The sequence below is a fragment of the Marmota flaviventris genome, chromosome 5 (assembly GCF_047511675.1).
Source record: "Marmota flaviventris isolate mMarFla1 chromosome 5, mMarFla1.hap1, whole genome shotgun sequence".
Taxonomy (NCBI): Eukaryota; Metazoa; Chordata; class Mammalia; order Rodentia; family Sciuridae; genus Marmota; species Marmota flaviventris.
Window position 1 is genome coordinate 119,812,431 of NC_092502.1, and position 19,458 is coordinate 119,831,888.

Genomic DNA, 19,458 nt, shown 5'->3' on the forward strand with positions numbered 1-19,458 from the left:
TATAAGGATGAAAGGTTTATTTTGGCTCATAGTTTCAGAGGTTTCAGTCCATAATCACTTGGCTCTATTTCTAGGACTTTCTTGAGGCAGATCATCAACTTGAGGAAAGCTGCTCACCTTGTTGCAGCTAGGAACACAGAAACAGAATGGGTCCAGGACAAGATACAGTCCCTCAGGGCATACCACAAAGGCCAACTCCCTCAATTATCTCCAACCTCCTATAGTTTCCACCACCTCCCAATCATCTATTCAGCCATAAATGTGTAAATGGATTAGTCCATTGATGAAGTTAGAGCCTTCATGGATACAAACGTTTCCCAAAAGCCCCTACTCTGAGCATGTGCTACAGGGGACCCAGGCTTCACACATAAGTTATTGGGGGACATTTCAGATCCAATTTGTAACAGAAGCAAATAAAGGTGTCAAAACAGTCCTACCTTAGTTACTACTCACAAGGTTATTATTTTAAAAGCAGTTTATGGTGTGTGTGTGTGTGTGTGTGTGTGTGTGTGTGTGTTGCTTTTTAAAATCACTGTAGTTTGGTTGGGCGTGGTGGTGCACACCTATCATCCCTGCCTTTCTGGAGGCTGAGGAGGAGGATCCCAAGTTCAAGACCAGCCTGGGCAATTTAGTGAGAACCTATGTCAAAATAAGAAATGAAAAAGAATGGGGATATAGCTTAATGGTGAAGCACTCTTGAGTTCCATCCCTGGTACTGTACCACATCCCAAATCACTGCATTTTAATGATAATTTATAGTTACTGTAAAGAGACTCTTAAGAAAAAGGTTAATTAGCTACTTGCAAGTCAATCAGGGAGTAACTTGGGTATTGAGGCATCCTACTCACTGTAGAACTAGCAGCTGAATAAAGGCTGAAATTTTCATGAATAGGGTAGGAGAGTTTTCTCATATTGTCCCTCCATATGGAATAACATTCTGCCCTGAAAATAGAATATTCTGGCATTATCTCTTCCAACTCATTTGCCTTCAACTTTCCATAAAGCAGCTTCTGCCAGATGACATATTTAAGACTCAATTTTTTTTTTTTTTTGGTAAAAGTATCAGACAATGCAGTCTCTATAAAAACACACAGGGAATATACTAGAACACGCTAGAATAGTTTCTCTAAAATCAGAGTTCTGTGTTGTTTGTGACTATTTTTTAGAGTTCACTGCATGCCTGGAATGAACAGCCTAATTTTCTCTTCAGAAGAGTACAGATGGATATACAAGGTCAGGTTAAATAGTATCTAACTTGGCTTTTCTATTTGTTAATTCATTCTATAAAAAAATAAATAAAAATTAACTGCACATATGATATACACATAGAAATTATTTTACAAAAAGAAAGGAAAATTAGTCATTTTGAGAGAAAAATCACCAAATTAAAATGAAAATAGATTTCTCAAAATTTATTCTTGAATACGACATTTACATATACATTTGCAGGGGCTGGGGATGTGGCTCAAGCAGTAGTTCGCTCGCCTGGCATGCGTGGGCCGCTGGGTTTGATCCTCAGTACCACATAAAATAAAATAAAGACATTGTGTCCACCGTAAACTAAAAAATAAATATTAAAAAATTCTCATTCTCTCTCTATCTTTAAAAAAAAGCATAAATTTGCTGTCCCATATGAAACTACTTGAAATATTTGAAAGTCTTAATTCCTAGAATGAAAAATGATTATTTTTAATTACTTAAGTGTCCCATCATTCCCCCAAATAAGAAGTAAAATGTTTATCTTTCCTACCATTTTTATCTAATACTTGCTGAATTGCAATTTAGTATCTAAAATTTCCAGATAGTGTACTATTTTCTGTATCTGTTTGATAATTATGAACTACCTTTGGTAGGAATTTCAGGTTTTATAAAAATAGTCTTTGGTTGAGATGCTACATGTAATGCTATTTGTTTGATTCTTGAGGCCCTGGTTTCCCCAGGGGATGTTTAGCTTTGAGATGTAAACTGAGTTTGAATATCAATTGAAGACCTAGAGCATGCTGTCCAACCTCCTCTAGACCTCAGGTCCTTGACCTCTTGGTGGAAGAAATAATATTACTAGCTCATGGGCATGTTTTAAATGTTAAATGAGAGTACAGAGCATCTTACCCAGTGCCTGGTGAGCACAGGGTAGTGAGAATTCTAACATCTTCAGATTACCTCCTTTGGAGCCAGCAGGCCTAAGTTCTGACCTGGTCCTTCCATTCACCTCTGTGGGGAAGCACTCTTATGTAATAAATGTGTGTACAATGTCTTCATGTGGTTGATATAAAAAGAAAAATGTTTAGTGGCTTTTAATAGATTCAGAGAGCATTGACCACATGTAGTCTTCCCATCCAGAAAAGAGCCATTCATAAGTCCATAGGTACCTGACAGGGAGATTTTTCAACATTCCACAAGCAAGATATGGGGAAACTTTTCTTAGAAAAGTCATTTTCCTTTGAATTGAGCTTTCAAAAGTCCCCCATTAGAATTCAAATGTTGTATCTGGGTTAAAGATCACATTGCATAATAACTTCTCCAGATGAAGGCTGATTTTTTTTCTCTTATATACTTACGAAAGAATTTTCCCTTCTTAACAATGATGCTGGGTCTGCTCAATGCCTGCATAAGATTTCTCCCAGTGCATTTCTTTTCCCCAGTTCCTGTTTCTCTGGGAATATATATATATATATTCACAGAGAGAGAGAGAGAGAGATTATAGGAAATCTGTTTTGTCAAAGAAGGTGGGTTAAAGTAATGTTCAGGGATAGAAGTTTATGAAAAGAAAGACAAAAAAAAGCAAGACTCAATTTTTGAAATCTAATTCCAGCTGTGAGGAAAATGCCGCAAAAGGGCACAGGAAGAAAATCTATAAAAGGCTTATCTGCCACTGTTGACCAAGGATTTCTTCTGTTGTTAAGCAAACAACCTGTGAGCCAGATATTGTGTTAGGTACTCTCAATACAAAGTTGAATAAGCCCCATTCCATGTTTTCAAGGAACTCACAGCATTACAGAGGTTCAAATGTCTACTTGGGCCAGATCCTAGGAATACAAGGTTGGTAAAACACTTCTTTCATCCTTGGAGTTTCCAGTTAGTGGTTAATTGGCCAAATGTAGAAAGGATCATGATATGATGCTGCTAAGGATTTTCAGAGGAGGTAGCACCAGTATTTAAAGCTTTGCATGGCCAAGCACCTAATTCAGACTGACAAAAAAAAAAAAAAAAAAACTGTCTAGGGGAGTGGACACCTGAATTAATTCCTGGAAAAGAGAAGTAAAAGGAAAAGAATAACCTTGCCAGAGAAACATATGCAAAGATCCAAAAATGATAGAGTGTGGGATTGTGGGCTGGGCACCATGCTTTCTTATTTAATCCCAGAGGAACCCTGGAAGGATGATAAGAATGTGTAGTCCTCATTTTATAGAAAAGGGTACTGAACCTGAAAGGGACGAAGTGTTTTTGAAGGTCTCATGGTCAAAATCAGTGGCTGAACAGCAGCTGAAATTTTAATGCCCCTATGATTTCCTCTGTGCAACCATAAACTACCAATACATTACACCAAGTAAATTAATGATAATAAAGCAAATTAACCCAAATTGTTCACAGAACTAATCAAGCCAAGGAAAATGATCTTCTTAGTTTGTCTTGGAGTTAGTTGGACTTTAATGCTGCTTATGTTAGATCTTTCAGGCAGAGTAAGATGCATACTCATCAAAAAAGGGAGAAGAAGGTGAAGGAATTCCCAGTGGATTTGGGACAAGCCATGTAAGCTTGTATGGCTGTCATTATAGGGGAGGGAACTCTAGTTTTCAAGAACAAGGCTAAATGATAGATTGAATGAGAGATGTAAGTTTTTATTTAACCACAAATAAGGCTGTACTTGATACTGTAAGGAATATTCAAGAATTTTAATCAATCAATTAATTCAGCAATTTAAGGTTTGTGTCTTTGAAAGATATCTTTAAGACAATTTAGAACTTTAGTGTGTAAGAATGAACTTTAAATGTGTAAGAAGGGAGGCAAGAAAACTATATATAATCTATTATATAAAGGGAATCACAGAAGTAAGAATCTAAGCCAAGACAAAAACATAAAGCAATTATTTTAAATCAAACTCTAATATAGTATTAGTACCAAAAAGTAACATATGCTTTCAAGTTTTATTGTTGTCCTTTCCCATAGTTCTTTGATTTCGCTTTTAAAACTTACTTTAAATAGCAGGTATTGTTTTTCATTGAGCCCTTATTTATATGCCAGATACTTTGTTAAGGTTTTATGTGTTTTTTAATCCTCATAAAATCCTATTTTATCTCTGCTTTATAGCTGAGGAAACTGAGACTTAGAGAAGGTTAAGTAACTTGTTTGAGATCAAACTAGTGCTTAGTGGAGTTCAGATTTGCATGCACACAGTCTCATTCTCAAAGCTACTTCTTATCTGCATCTTACACACCTTTCCAGATGATTAGGTATTGTCCCCCCAAACAGATCTGTTTTATCAAAGAAAACTTGTTAGTATTATGTCATTAAGGAGAAATTGCCTGAGTTGCCTGTGTTATTTTACCATTAGTTTTAACATATGCAGGAGAAATTGTTATTGTACAAATGTAAATTTCGTGGCCCTGATGAAAACTTCTTTCTAAAATATAAATTTCTTCATTACTTGTTATATCAGGGGTTAAATAATTATTGAGATTTTTTCTTGTGCATTTCTGACATGTTATTTTTCAAATCCTATTTTAATGAAAACATCAATATATCTCATAAACAAGCATTTCATTTGGTAGTATGATCTGTCTAGTGGTCTTATTTCTTTTAAAAAATCTTTTAAAAATTACTCTGATTACTATGTTAGTATAAGTTAATTTTTATTTGTCTTCTGACATAGGTATCTAGAGTTAGGAGCCACTTGATTAAACATGGGGGTCTATTATGAATTTGAAATAGGAACTTAAGTTTTAATATTATCAATAATATGATTGGCTATGCACTGATAATATTTGTATGCATTTAAACAAACCAGAAAACCTCAAAGGATGATTTTTATAAAAATACCAGATGTTGATCAATGCAAAGATAATTTTTGTTCTTCAAAGTCAAGTGGTGATGCATGACTGTAATCCCAGATGCTCAGGAGGCTGAGGCAGGAGGATCACAATCTCCTAGGCCAGCTTTAGCAACTTAATGAGGTCCTCAGCAGCTGAATGAGATCCCTTTACAAAATAAAAAATAAAAAGTGTTGGGTATGTAGCTCAGTGGTTTAGCACCGCTGGGTTCAATCCCTGCTGAGAGAGAGAGAGAGAAAGAGAGAGAGAGAGAGAGAGAGAGAGAGAGAGAGAGAGAGAGAGAATGCGCACGCACATGCTAGCCCAAGAGGGCCTATGATATTCTAAATCCATACTTAATATTTATGGGTCCACTTATGGTAGGCATCTAGAGTAGACAAATTCATAGAAATAGAAAGTAATAATGAAAGAATGGTGGTTTTGGGGGGCTGTGAAGAAAGGAGAATAGGGTGTAGTTATCCAATAGATCCAAGGTTTCAGTTAGGGAAGATGAGAAAGTTCTGGAGATGGACAGTTGTGATGATGGCAGAAGGTGTGAATGTATATAATGCCACTGAACAGTACATTTAGAAAGGGTTAAAATGTATGTTTTATTATATATATATATATATATAATGTTTTATATATATGCATTTAAATTTATGATAAAGAAGAACATGAAGAATAAAAGAAGAAAAAGGGAGGCATAATGCAAAGAAAATTCAGCAGCATTTAAAACATTTTAAATTCATTTTATTCATTCCTTCTTTTTTCTTGAAATCCAACATTGAATAAGTACACAGTTGTGAAAGGCAATCACATAATGTATTTTATGTCATCTTTATTGGTCCCAAACAGAAATGGTTCTAATTCTATATAACTAGCTTTCTGTATCTTTTAATAGACAATGAAATTTGTTGACAATATTGAAATCTATACGTTGTCAGTTCTCACCTATCTTTATATTTTGAAATGATCATTTATTACTCAGCATTACTATAAAAGACAGTCAAAATGCAATCTGTTCTACAAGTAACAGAAAGCCACTTTTACTTATGCTATGAGTTTGGATAAAGACCTTATATCATTTAATGGCTAACAAACTCAAAATATTGTCACAAACATGCTTAACATGGTGTTTATGCCTAAAAATAATAAAATAGAGTGACATTGTTAATTTCATCTTGAAAATCTAAAAATTGTAGTTGTTACCTATATCATTTATGTACATGTACCACTTTTAATAGGTATTCGCTCGTTGCCACTGTCCAACTGAAGAGGATGGATGGTATTAAAAACATTTCAAGAACTTGATAGAACTTTTTATTATATCACCCTCTATCCCTTTCTTCTCTCTCTCTCTCACACACACACACACACACACACACACACACACACACACACACTCATACTCACACACTCATATCTATATTGAAGAGCAAAATTTGGGGTGATATATAATAACTGGGTGCAAATATTTTGAATAAATAATTACTGACTCTGCTTATCTGTGAAATTAGTGTTAGTACATCTATCTTGCAGGGATGTTGTGATGAATGTATACAACCTGAAACCTAAGAGTATGTACTATGGCATACTATACATACATACATATGCATGTGTGTAATATGCCATACTAATAAATATTACGGATTATTATACTGACCTGAAATTTTATAAAAGAGATGAGAAATGGTAAGGGACTTCATAGGAATTTAGTCATTTAGAAGGTTCTTGCCAATGGGAAAATCATTCGAATCCTATTGTATAAACAGGGGTACAGTAAGATAAAAGGGATGGCCAGGAAACTCTACTCCACATAAGGAAAATACCACAACTCTTCTCAATAATGAGGAAATGCTGTAAGAGTTCAAAGTGACTTGTTATCATTCATGTTAGTGTGTACTATAGAATAACAGGAAACTGTAAAATTGTACCTCTGTGATCATTTTTCTAAAAAGCTAATTTAACAAATCTGCAACTTTAAATTCAAGTGCATTTTGCAGGCCTGGATATGTAGCTATTTTATAATATGGTTCTATGAAATCTATTCAGGGCAGATCAGGAAAGTGTAGAATGCTTGTTATAATCTTGAAAATAGGAGTTTACTTGGAGGACAGAAGATTGAGAGTAGAGGGATATTTTAAAGTGATAGTACCTGAGAAAACCTGGATTGTATAGTAATACCTCATTCAGATGATTTCAGCTTTCATGTTTAATTCATGGTTCTTGATAAATCCCAATGATTCCACAGGTTATGCTCCTCATAGAATGGTAAGAGAAAGGTAAATCACACTTCAGGATGCATATCTACCTGTATGTAGTGGATGTTTTCCATATGACAGTTGCCGCTTGAATTTGGGGCATGAGTAGTTGTATGAGAGAGGTTTCAGGTGATATTTGAACAACTGATACTTTAAAAATATATTTGTATTTTGTAAAAAAAAAATACAATCAGTATATTAAACTCATACAATGTAAATATAAAGTTACTTTTTAAATTTAGTTTTAAGTGTTTTAAAAAACAAGTAACTGAAGAAAATTATCAAGGAATGGCAAAAGTAGGTGATGTCCAAATGACTGAAGTTTAAGAAACATCATGTCATGTGATAGCTTTACTCAGCAAAATATATATATAGAGAGAGAGATGAATGACCCAGTGAGCTCACACATCTGTGGTATAGATCAACAAAATATGATGACAACAGGCAAATAGAAAGCAGCCTACATTTTATATAATTAAGTATATTCAGGAAATTCTGGGAAATAATGGGAGCTTTTGATCACGGGCACATTTTCCAAAGCCTTACTAACAAAGAGGGATGCTTCTTAAAGCCTGGTTTCCCCAGGTTCTGACATCCTCCTCTACCTGGACACCATTGCAGGCCTATGTCGGGTAGTGTCATGTCTTCTCCATTCTGAGAAGCTTTTCAGAAAGTAAGCTACAGGACACCCACATTCAAAACCAGTATTTTAGAAATGATCGTGTGAATACTTGCCTTACAATGGACACCCTACAGTAATATTGAATAAGTACTATTAGTTGTTGTTGTTGTTGTTGTTTTAACCTGTCCCTACCTTAAAAGATTAGGGGGTGAAGCAAAGTGAAAAGTTGAAATCTCAATAGCCTAATGATACTACATGTCACTCTTTCTCTTTGATAGCAATCTTGATGTACCAATCCCAATACTGTGGGTATTCTGGTTCGTTGTATATGTTGTCTGATTCGCCACTTGAATTTGTTTTCTTTGGGGATGGGAGGATCTATTAGTCATTATGGGACTGTTACTCAGGAGATGCCCAATAAGTGTGTTAGGGTTTTCAGAGGACTCTGGGACTGCAGGGAGCTTTGAGCAAGTTAGTGAAGAATGGTTCATAGAGCTGCAACAGGCCCTCCCAGTGTGAGTGACAAAGAAGGGAGTGGCCACTAGCAAGTAATCTCACTGGGACAGAGCTCTTGGGTGGGTGGGGGGAGACCGGGAACACAGGGCCAATTATTTCTGGAGAGCTTAACATGACATTCAGACATGGTACTCTGTGATCATTGTCATTTTCCTTCTGATAAGGCAACAAAAGACAGTTGGCAGACCTTCCGTGGGAGAGAACAGTGTCACAGATAAAAAAGAAGTTGCTTTGTTTTATGTGCTTGCACATTTTCTTTCTTTTACCACATTAAAATTCTAAGGAGAAAAAAAGTCAAATCTCTCTTAAGTTCTCCTCTCCGGAATGAATACCTCTGAAACCTTCTTTGGAATTTGTAAAAATATGTGATAAATTAAACTGCCTCAAAGTGACAGCAAGATTCTAAATGTGGGTCAGAACTAAGAAGGTGCAAATGTCCTTGGGCAATCATAGGAAAACAGAAAAACTTAAAGAGATAATTAAGTGGGAATCAATTTATTGGCATTTACCTCGAGAAGCCTGAAACTCAAAAGAAGACTAAATCACAAATGCACCTTGAAGTGTGACCAGGGGAAAAGTAGAGGGTTTGTTTTAATAAGCAGCTGGAGCCTCTGGCGGATGCCTTACTACATTAATTTTCCAAGTTGTTTGGGTGGGTCACCACTACACTCCAACATCCTGTCTGCAAATGCTAAATAAATACCAAGTTCACGTCAGACTAGAGAACCAACACACTAACTAATGTCATTGAAGGAATCAGAATGCTTAAATTATTTTTCAGTTGATAATTCACATTCAAAATAATTGAAGTTGGCACACACAGAGGAATATCTATGCTTTGTACAAATGTCAGAGCGACAGACAGGATGGCCAAATATTTCTTGTTAGGAGGGATTGGAATCAACTTAGATTATATGTACTCTAATAGAACAGCTTTTATTTCAGAAGTAGGATGTGGGGGCAGGTATTGGTCTGGAAAATGAGATGCTAACATGATGTAAAGCTTCATTGTTTACTGAGGAGCTGTTCAGAATTAGCAAACTCAGAGTATTTGTGTATACAAATCAATGAAATTTGCATCATTTAAAAAAATAAGGTTTAAAAACCCTCGTGAAAGGGAACAGCCTTGGTACATGCAGCCACTTGTCCAGCAAGAATACATTTGGATTTTTCAGCTTAAACATTTCAGCACCTCCTGATGGAAGGATGCCTATTACATTTAGCTGAATTTTTAAGAATCAGTTTTCAGGGCTGGGTTTGTGGCTCAGCAGTAGAGCGTGCGCCTAGCACATGCGAGGCCCTGGGTTCAATCCTCGGTACCATATAAAAATAAATAAAAAATAAAGGTATTGTGTCCAACTATGACTTAAAAAAACATAAAAATATTTAAAAAAAAAAGAATCAGTTTTTATCTCTACAACCAACCCCCAAATGTGAAGCATTTTATTAAAATTTGATTGAAATGAACTACTAAGTCCTCAAGTCGTCTCAACTTTGCTCCTGATGAGAATTTTAGTTTTCAGTGTTTCAATTTGGTACTTGGAGAAAATATCTTCTTTTTTTTAATAAATAAAAAACTCAATGGAAAGGGGTGTGTTCCTCATAAAGGTGCTCATGGATTTTACCCAGATAACACAGACAACTCATTTTCTAGAGGAGGAAAGAGTTTTACAAGTTTTGAGAGGTCTCCTGTCTGCTTGGCTGGTTTATAGTTCTGGACTGGAGCTGGTCCGCCCCTTTCTTTGTAAGTTTCAGCAATTGACCAGGCCGGACTGAGTGCTGCTTTTTTTTTTTTTTTTTTTTTTCCTTTCTCACTTCCCTGTGATGTTTTGAACTGCCTTCTTACAGACGTCATTTGGCCCTTGAGGAATAGTCCCCCCCCCCCCCACGGAGAGATTGAGTGATAGTTCTCATTCACAAAGGCTTGGAGTCAGATTCTTTAACAGGGGACACACTGGAGATTACGTTGGCAGGTAAACCAGCCCACCCAATCCACACTGGAGAGCTTTGTTCCTTCCCTAATTTCTTTGCTCCACCTAGAAGACTGCTTTCCTGTGGTTGCCCTGAAATGAAACTTCCCTGCCAGCTCTCCGTGTTCCAGTCTTCCCCGTCATTTTCTTTCCCTTTCTCCTCTACCTGGGTAGTTTCAGTGCTGGAAACCTTTAACCTGTTATTATGGAATTGCTAAAAAGAGATCAAGTGACACTTTCACTATGCTGGTTTCCCCTGTGACCCAGATGAAGAATAGATTCAAAATTCAGTTCCTCTCTTGGCAATGTAAGACAGAGAAGAAACTGTCACTTCTGAACAGCCTAGTACTGGAGTAAATTCAGTATGAAAGAGGAACGCACTCCTGCTGCTGAGAACCTCCCGGATGAGCTGGACTGAGGGCAAGAGGTGGATTCCCAGAAAAGTGAATTGCTTCAAGCAGCCTCCCTTGGAAATGGAATACATTTAAAATCATCTCTGAAGAAAGACAGCTGAAATGTTTTAATTAGAATATTTGAAAAGATTTTTTTTTTCTTTTTCCTCCCCCAAAATGAGCATTATTATGAAGCCAAGATCCAGGTCAACAAGTTCACTAAGGACAACAGAAGCAGTTTGGTAATGTGCCTTTTTTCTCATGATTCTCCCTCTTTCCCTTTTAAGACATAATATGTGAATATGTTGTGAGTAATTGATGCGGTGTGAGATGTTAAGGTTTTGTGAGAAAAAAAAGACAGTTTTCTGTTTTATTCTCTATTTTGCTTTGTATCTTGTCTGCTGTATCCAAAGAGGTGTACACATTTTGTTGTTGTTGTTGTTGACTCCATGTGGACTGTAGCCATTTATCTGATGATAATTTTTAAAGTAGGAAAGGCACTGGCAAATATAGTGGGAATTTTGAAAATGAAGACTTGTCATTTTTCGCAGTCTGATTTGATTTCTGGTTTTCTCTTTTTTTTTTTTTTTTTTTTTTTGCTTGCTGCAGGCAGGCTGGAAGTTGACAGTCTGTGCTTGTCTTTGCAAGTAATACTTTGGCTGTTGGCATAGATATTTAGGAACTAATAATGCTATGTTTCTTTAAACATATGAAACCACCTGAATAGCAAACTATATGGCTAAATCTGTATCAGATCACTTATCATTAAATCATCTCTCTTGTTTTGTTTTGTCATAATAATATTCTCTACTAGTTATATTTTGGGTAATTTTAATATTTTCACCATAATGAAATGTATATTCACTCTCATTTATTCTATTTCCCCAATACTTGTTTCATATGCTCGTAAGTACATAATCCTTAAGGAAAATTTCCCAAGAAAGTATCTTCTGGTCTTAAATAGCTATTTATAGAATATTTGTATGGTTATTTCAGAGGTTAATCTTATTTTGTTTGTCTTAGTGATTTAAATAAACAACTAAGCTCATCTCTAAAATATAAATCATCAGGTTTCAGAAAAGGAAAATAAAATAAATGATTAAGAGCCCCTGATCAGGGACAGGATTAACAGGCAAGCAAAATCTGTTATGCATTATATGAGTGGCCAAATGTATATCTATATACTCAGATTATTTGCTAAAGAAATTCAGATTGTGTTTATGTAAGTGGGTACTTGTTTGCTGTTTTTATACTAGTACTTTATGGTGGGCTGGAATCAAGAATAGTACCTCTAGTAGGATTTCCTTGAGTTTTAATATATTATAGATGAAAATTTGTTTCTTATAATATTCGCCATTCCTTATAAAAGAATACATGCAGTAACTCTTCGAGTTTATTGAAAAAATATTTGCATATGCAAATATATTTGTAAGGTCCTTTCTTGTGAAACAAAAATACTGGGGAATCCTTAGAATTCTTTTAAAAATTTCATAGCTAATGTAAACCTCTGAAATGAGTAATCAGAATTCATAAAATTAGGGAGTTTTTCTCATTTGATGATTTATATGTTTCTTAAGTGAAAAGATCTGATACTAAAACAATAGTATTTAACTAATCTATTTTCCTTATTGCCTAAATTGCCGGGAGACTTGTTTTCAAATTCTGACCCCTATTGGCAATAATTAGTTCATTTGGGGACTAATAATGTTGACACCCTGCACATGTCAGAGATTGTCATATTCAATTATCCTACAACTCTTCTACTATTTCAAATTGTATGAGTTATTTTCATGAATACGTAGAGCCACAATTCAAAATACATATTGAAAAATATTGATTTCTCAATGTGTCTATGCTCTATTTAACATTAAATATTCTGCATGATGTTAGGGTCAGAATGATTTTTGTATAAAAAATAAATTTCTCTTTTTATGTTAATGATTCCTAGATATAACTGCATACTACAGAAACTGCTCTACTTGTTAATATTACTTCTGATTTCATAATATAATTTCTTGGGTGTATCTCTGCGGCTTTCAAATAATTTGTCCTGAGGTGATAATAAGTTTTTAATTACAAATTTACCATTTGTTATGCCTTTTTTTTCCATTCAAAAAGTATACACACTTGTTATATTTATTTATCTTTATATATGGTGAACTCACTAGGATTATAGAGTAGCTATATTCTACCTTCAAATTCAATATTCTACCTTCAAATTCTCTCTTAGAGAAAATACATATTTGTGTGTATAGACACACACACATATTTACTCAATTAACAAACAAACAAAAAAGCAAACCTCTGCACTCTTACTCTGTACCTCTGCACACAAAGCCAAAAGCCTCAGAGCTCAGCTGGACAATGTTTCCCCACCAGAGTTTCTATTCTAATATCTCATCCACCTGCACACCTCCCATTCCTTTCCAAACACCAAAGCCTGCTTTACTCTTTTTCACAGTTAACATCCCACAAAAGACACCTACTGGTTTATCATGTCTCTCTTTTTAAGATTTTTTTAAAAATTTTCATTCTGCTCTTCAGAATAATTTGTTCTTAGGAGCTTTGGCTTTACCATCTTAATTCTAGTTCTGTAAATCCATCTTCTATTCTATTGGCCCACTTTCTGCATCTGTCTGCATCATTCCTCTGGGAGGTCCCAAAACCAAACAGTGCCTTTGGATGTCTATTATATGTCTTCTTCAAGAACCCAGTGGTTTGCATTACTTCTTCTTTACTTTTTCTCTCTCTCTTTTTTTTTTCTATCAAATACCATAAAATTTCATCCATATTAACTTTCTTTAAAAACCTTAATTAAGTTGCGATGGCACAGTCATATTTTTAAAGGGATTTCACAACAAATTTCTAACGATATTTCACACTCTTCCTCTTAGTCCATCTTCTGAAAAAGTCGGGTTTAGTTATCATTAAAATTTTACGAATTTCAAAACATGAAATACAAATAATCTTGAAATTATTCTCTCTCTTTTCTTGTAATATAGGTGTCACAAAATTTGAGTTTATATAATAAGGTATATAAGAGATTGCTTCTATTCATTCCGTAGTTATTTATTGATACTACAATATGGCCAGGTTCTAACAAAAAGTGATTATGGCATTTATTTTAAGCATTTCCTTGAAACAGTTGCATGCATGAAATTGAGAAAAAATTTAATGTATATTTTTGTGCCCATAAAGAATAAAATCAACAAATATATTGATTTAAGGCATTGTTTGCTTTTCTATATTTCCATTGTTTCAGTAACAATATTCAAATTCTATAAAGCAAGCAATGACATTGCCTTTCCATAAATATTTGCATATCACATGGCTCCAATTTTGATATCTGTATAGGGCTTTCCCATTTACAAACATATTTCAGGGATATTTCCTCACTAATGTAATTAAGACACATGATTTAATTTAAGTAAAAAGTTATTAGCCTCACAAATATAAATGTAAAGAGAACTTTGGTTAAAAAAAAAATTGGACTTTGTTCTTTCCTGCTGCCAGAATATTCAGCTTTTAGGATTCACTTGTTATATTTAAGATCATTCATTATGTAACCTGGGGAAAAAAAGATCTGCTGCTCTCCAAAATATGACTGCAGCTTTTTTTGTTTTGAAGCAGATTTTCAAATGAAATAAAATATGTAAAAATTGTACTTAGGTTTATAAGCATAGAACAAAATCTGGGAGACTTAATTCCAAGATTTTGGTAGTGGTTACTGTGTAGGGGTAAAAAAAGGTAGAAATGCTGGTACTAGAAATTTTCTTTTTGTCACTCTATTCCTATATTATTTGACTTTTTCTATCAAGGAAGTATTATAAATGTACATTATTAAAAATATTACTATTATGTGCATATTAGTAAGTTCATCTCTATATGTATAGTTTAGTATATCTGTGTGTGTGTGTATGTGTATAAAATCATTAAAAATAATTTACTCAAGAGTCCAAAATGTAAGTATTTTGGTACTGGGAAGATACAATTTTCTCGAATACATTCCAGCTCAGACCAATAAATAATTGCTTTTTTTTATGATTACCTTTCTCCTCCTAAGGTTGTAAAAATCCACATTGGTGAACATCCTTATTTTGGCCTTAAAATCACAGTGGAAAATATTTGCCTAGGCTACTGTGACTGGTTTTTATAGTTGAGAGTAAAAAAGATATAATCTGTTGGTAGGAAAATTACTCATAACCCCAAATCCAATACTCAACTCTTCTCAATTTCAACTTAACCTATGTATCTTAAATAGTTGTATATACTATTTCTGTACTCTGATACTTCATTCAACATAGCACTCTTTTTTCTAAGAATAATTTGTCCACTTTTTGTTTTACAGAGTGTCATTTATGAGAACTCTGTGGAGAATTTTATGTACAATGTATTATTTAGATTTCATAACAACATTGAAAGGTAGAGTTGTTAATCCACATATTACAGAGTAGAAAATGAGTCTATTAGATGAAATATACTGGGTAAGGGCCATGTAACTAGTAACTGACAGGGAAAGCAGGAGATAGAACCCAAATCTGTCTTCTCCAAAGCAAAAGCAAAGGCTCTTTTCAATTCAGCATGTTGTTCCCCTCTACTGTGTATATTATTTATATTATTGTCATCCCCCCCCCCCCGGCAGTACTTGGGATTGAACCCAGGGGCACTTCTTTACCACTGAACTATATATCCCCAGCCCGTTAAATTTTTATTTTGAGACAGGGTCTCACTAAATTGCCCAGACTGACCTCAACTTGTGATCCTCCTGCCTCAGCCTCCTGGGTTACTGGGATTACAGGCATGTAACACCATGCCCAGCTATAATTTCATTTTTGATAACTGAAAAATTGTCTATCTTGTGAATATATCTAAATACCCTGCAGTATGTGGAAGTTGTCTTTTTATAAGTATGATATACTATGAAGTTTAAGGCTCTGTTTGTTGTTGAAAAATGTCTGTTCAATAGATACTTGTAATTATAGATTTTATGACATTATATTCTCTACTGCTAGCAAGTAAGCTCCTCTGTGTCCTACAATACAGTATACAGAATAAGGACATCATTCCTTAAGACTGGGGGATATTAAAAACATTTGTAGAAATGAAATGTATAAGTACAGATATAAAAACACAAATAAAATGATAAAACATACACTGAGTTTTTACCTTTGCTCCCACCCCAAATCTAATCCCTATCCATGCAGTACCTCCAAAGAGCTAGGTCCCAAGCAGCTTGTTTGAAAACACTGAGCTAGTAACTGCTAACATCATGCATAGTATTATTCTCTGTAGGTGTAACTCTGGATAGTCATTTGTGTTTTTGGTATTCCTGCAGAGACTGAGATAAAGTGGCAGTTAATTGAACTTCTTAAGGAATTTAAATAACAATAATTTAAATTCATCTGCCTTACAAGATCTCACAGTTAAGGGATATTTCTCATTTCTGAGAAATCACAGGAAAGTTGTAATTAAATAATTAGTATCTATTAATCTTATTTGGCATCTTTTTTTTTTTCCAACTTTAAACTTGTCTGGGAGGAGGAAATCACTGCTCATTAAGTATAATGCATAACTGACAGTTCAGGAATTCAGCCTGGCGATTTGTAAGGAAATGCTGAATTAATATTGAATTCACCACAAGAAAGATGCTTCCCCCCCCAGGGCATTTCAAACTGGGTTCTCCATCCCCTTTTTCTATCAAGTCACTGGTAATTAAATGTCATAAGTAATATTGCGTCATGCAGCCCTCTGCCGGTGACACTGAATTCTGTGGGGTCTGCATCAATACAGCTGTCTCTTTTTTTATGTGTGCAGCGGTATTTCTAACTGTATCTGCACCCTTCTTTACCACTGACCTTGAGCATGTGATAATTTTGAATCTGTAACTTGTCTTTCAGCAGAGGTAAAGCACTAGCCCATTTATTAGGTCCGCTGTCATTCATTCCCATCATAGAGTGAGCTTTATTGAATTAGAAGGAATGAGGACATGAGTGTGATGGTGAGACTAGGAATGATTGGTCACAGAACCACCCAGTTGTTGCTTGTGAGATTGAGGAGATTCCACTGTGAAGCTGAAGAGGAAGAATATTGAGGTTTTCAGGGAGTTTTTCAATTTCCTCAGAGAAAAAAAAAATGCCTGAGGGATACATAGGAATATTCTGAATAACACTCACACTTACTAAACAAGAAGAATTACCAAAGCCTGCATAAAGGCGAGGAGACTGGCATATGGATGAAAGGGAATAAATTAAGTTGGGGAGGAAGATAGTCATGAAGAAAGCTCCATCTCAAACAAAATCCAAAACAGATTTCCTTGACCCTATGGAGATGATACATCTTCTTAAGATACAGTACAGGGGTTGGAGATGCATTACAAAATGGACAGTAAGAGGTAAGGTATACTTTAGCCAAAAATACCATACCATTCTGGGGTAAAGACCTGCAGGAAGGCTGGGGTGGCACAGGGGCACAGAGAGAGAGCCTTGGTAAAGTGCTATTAGATGTACCTGGGTAGAGATAGCTAGTTGAGCCTGTGTTGGGGATTTGTCTCAGTTCTCAAATTACCTAGCTCTGTGGTCAAGTTCGGCCTACACTGGGAAGAACTTCAAAAGAGGGTAGAGTAGGAAGAATCCCATAGCCTAGAGATGTGGTTTCTTAATACAGCAGGGGAAGCATACATGATAAGTGTTTATTAATTACCCTCAGCCTCTATGGGGGATGGGCTCTCCCAGGAGCATCTTGGGTGATGGTGAGGATGTGAATGGGAGAAACTGGCAAGAGACTAAACTGCCATTCAGAATAGAGATTAGAAAAATGCAAGGGAGGATTTCAAGGGAAGATCTGGAGAAGTCTGGTCAGAGAAGAAGGAAGATTCTAGACACACTAATATAAGAACTCCAGCCTATTCTGAACCAGATATTTACATTCTAGGGCCTTAACCTATCAAATCATATTGTCAACTTATGGGCAAACGTTGCCATTAATGTGCTTGAATTAGAGGACATTTCCTTCTCATCTCAGCCCTGTGAATTCTGTCACAGAATAGGGGGAGGCAAATGCAAGTCTTTCCATTTCTCTATTCCACATGACCGAAAACCAGAGATTAGAAAATGAGAAAGTAGTTGTAGAATGCATACCAGAGATTACAGCTTATAAAAAGTAGTCCTGATATCTTAAACCCACACAGTTAGAAAGTTTTGGTTACACCTAATAAAATGTTCTCTTGCTTAAATTTTAGCCCATTCCCTCGTAGTTCTCAGTAGATACAGCAATAGTGCATCTATAGATAAGTGAACTCTTTTATGTAATTTGAAAATTGTTATTTAGTGTTCTTGGACATTTTTCCATTTCATAGTGTGAAATATTCATTCTGAATTGTAAAATAAATGGCACCAGTGTGATTTGCTAAAAGAAATGTTTCATTAAAGATAATTTTATTATGTAATTGTCTTTACACCCCCACAGAAGAGTGTTCCCATCATACTTAATTCTCCTTCCTATTCAAAATACATTCAAAAGGAGAAATTCAGGTTCTTAATTAACTTATATGACGTATTTGTGTACATATAGAATCCAAAGATGATAATTTCTAACATCCATGATGTCATTCCATTGCAATTTGATAGAATTTTTTCTTTATGTCAAGGAATTTATATGACTGACATTCCTTTGCCAAGTCACTGCAAAAAGTGTCAACTTGTAACCAATGACATTCCAACATGGAATAAGTCATTGCTGACTGTCATATATTTCTTTGATACTACAGCTTTGTTACGGGACGGCCATTAACCCATTGGTAGTCAGATAAAGAGCTAGCTAGGGGACAGCATTTCCTAAATCTATAGCAGTATTTGGAGCAGTAACCTTAGTAATGATGATGGATACAGTGTATTGAACATCTGTTTGTCAAACATTGAACTTGTTACTGTATACAATTGAGTTCATTTCATCCTCAAAGCAACTATATCAAATTACACTAAAGTCATACAGCTTGTAAAATCATGGTGCTGCAGAAAAACCTTGGTCTGTGGAATGTTAAATCCCACTGTGTTATTGCTGCTATTGCTCTTGTTGGCTTGTTTGCTTTGCTGTACTATCTAAACTAGTTTGTCTGCACATGGTGATTTTACCTACTGGTATTGCTAAAGTTAATAGGCTTCTACTTAGACCTTTTCTTCTGTCCTTGATAGTTCAAGCTTCTTTTAATATGTGCATATAAAAACATGTTTGCCTTTGGTATTTGTCTACTTTCTCTCCCATGATTTGCATACAAGCCTTCAACCAGGGACCCTAGAGATGTGTTAAGAAATAGAAGATGGACTTTGACACAGTTGCATTCCTTAGAGATCTAGCTAGTTCCTGAGTCACTTAGCTTAGTGACCCTCTGCCTCTGGTCAGACTATAAATTGCACTGTTTTGTTCCTTTCGGGCGTTTGACCAGTTTGTAGGACCATAAATTCTTTTAAATGAGTAGAACCACAGAGCATAACCTATAATATAATTCTCCCCACCCCTAACCCCAATGTGCAACTGGCCAAGTTTTGCTAGTCTTTAACATTTCTGGTCAAGTAAGATCAAGAATAACTGTTAGAAACAATGTCAGTGTTTGAGCCGTAAAAGGTTTTTGAGTTTTAAAAACTCAAAAATAAATTTGAGGTCAAACAGAGC

General features: G+C 35.2%; 1 protein-coding gene across 4 annotated transcripts in view; it reads left to right on the plus strand.

Annotated features, from left to right (window-relative positions):
- Positions 1 to 19,458, plus strand: part of Pde4d (phosphodiesterase 4D) — a 1,072,337-nt gene that overhangs the window by 802,224 nt on the left and 250,655 nt on the right. Inside the window, exon 1 of one of the 4 annotated variants that reach the window (XM_071612586.1) lies at positions 10,355 to 11,033. The exons of the other annotated variants lie outside the window; for them this stretch is intronic. Within the exon in view, the coding sequence (XP_071468687.1) occupies positions 10,969 to 11,033 (65 nt within the window). The 5' untranslated portion in view covers positions 10,355 to 10,968. Of the gene's footprint in view, positions 1 to 10,354; positions 11,034 to 19,458 lie in introns of those variants that run through there. 4 annotated transcript variants of the gene reach the window in all.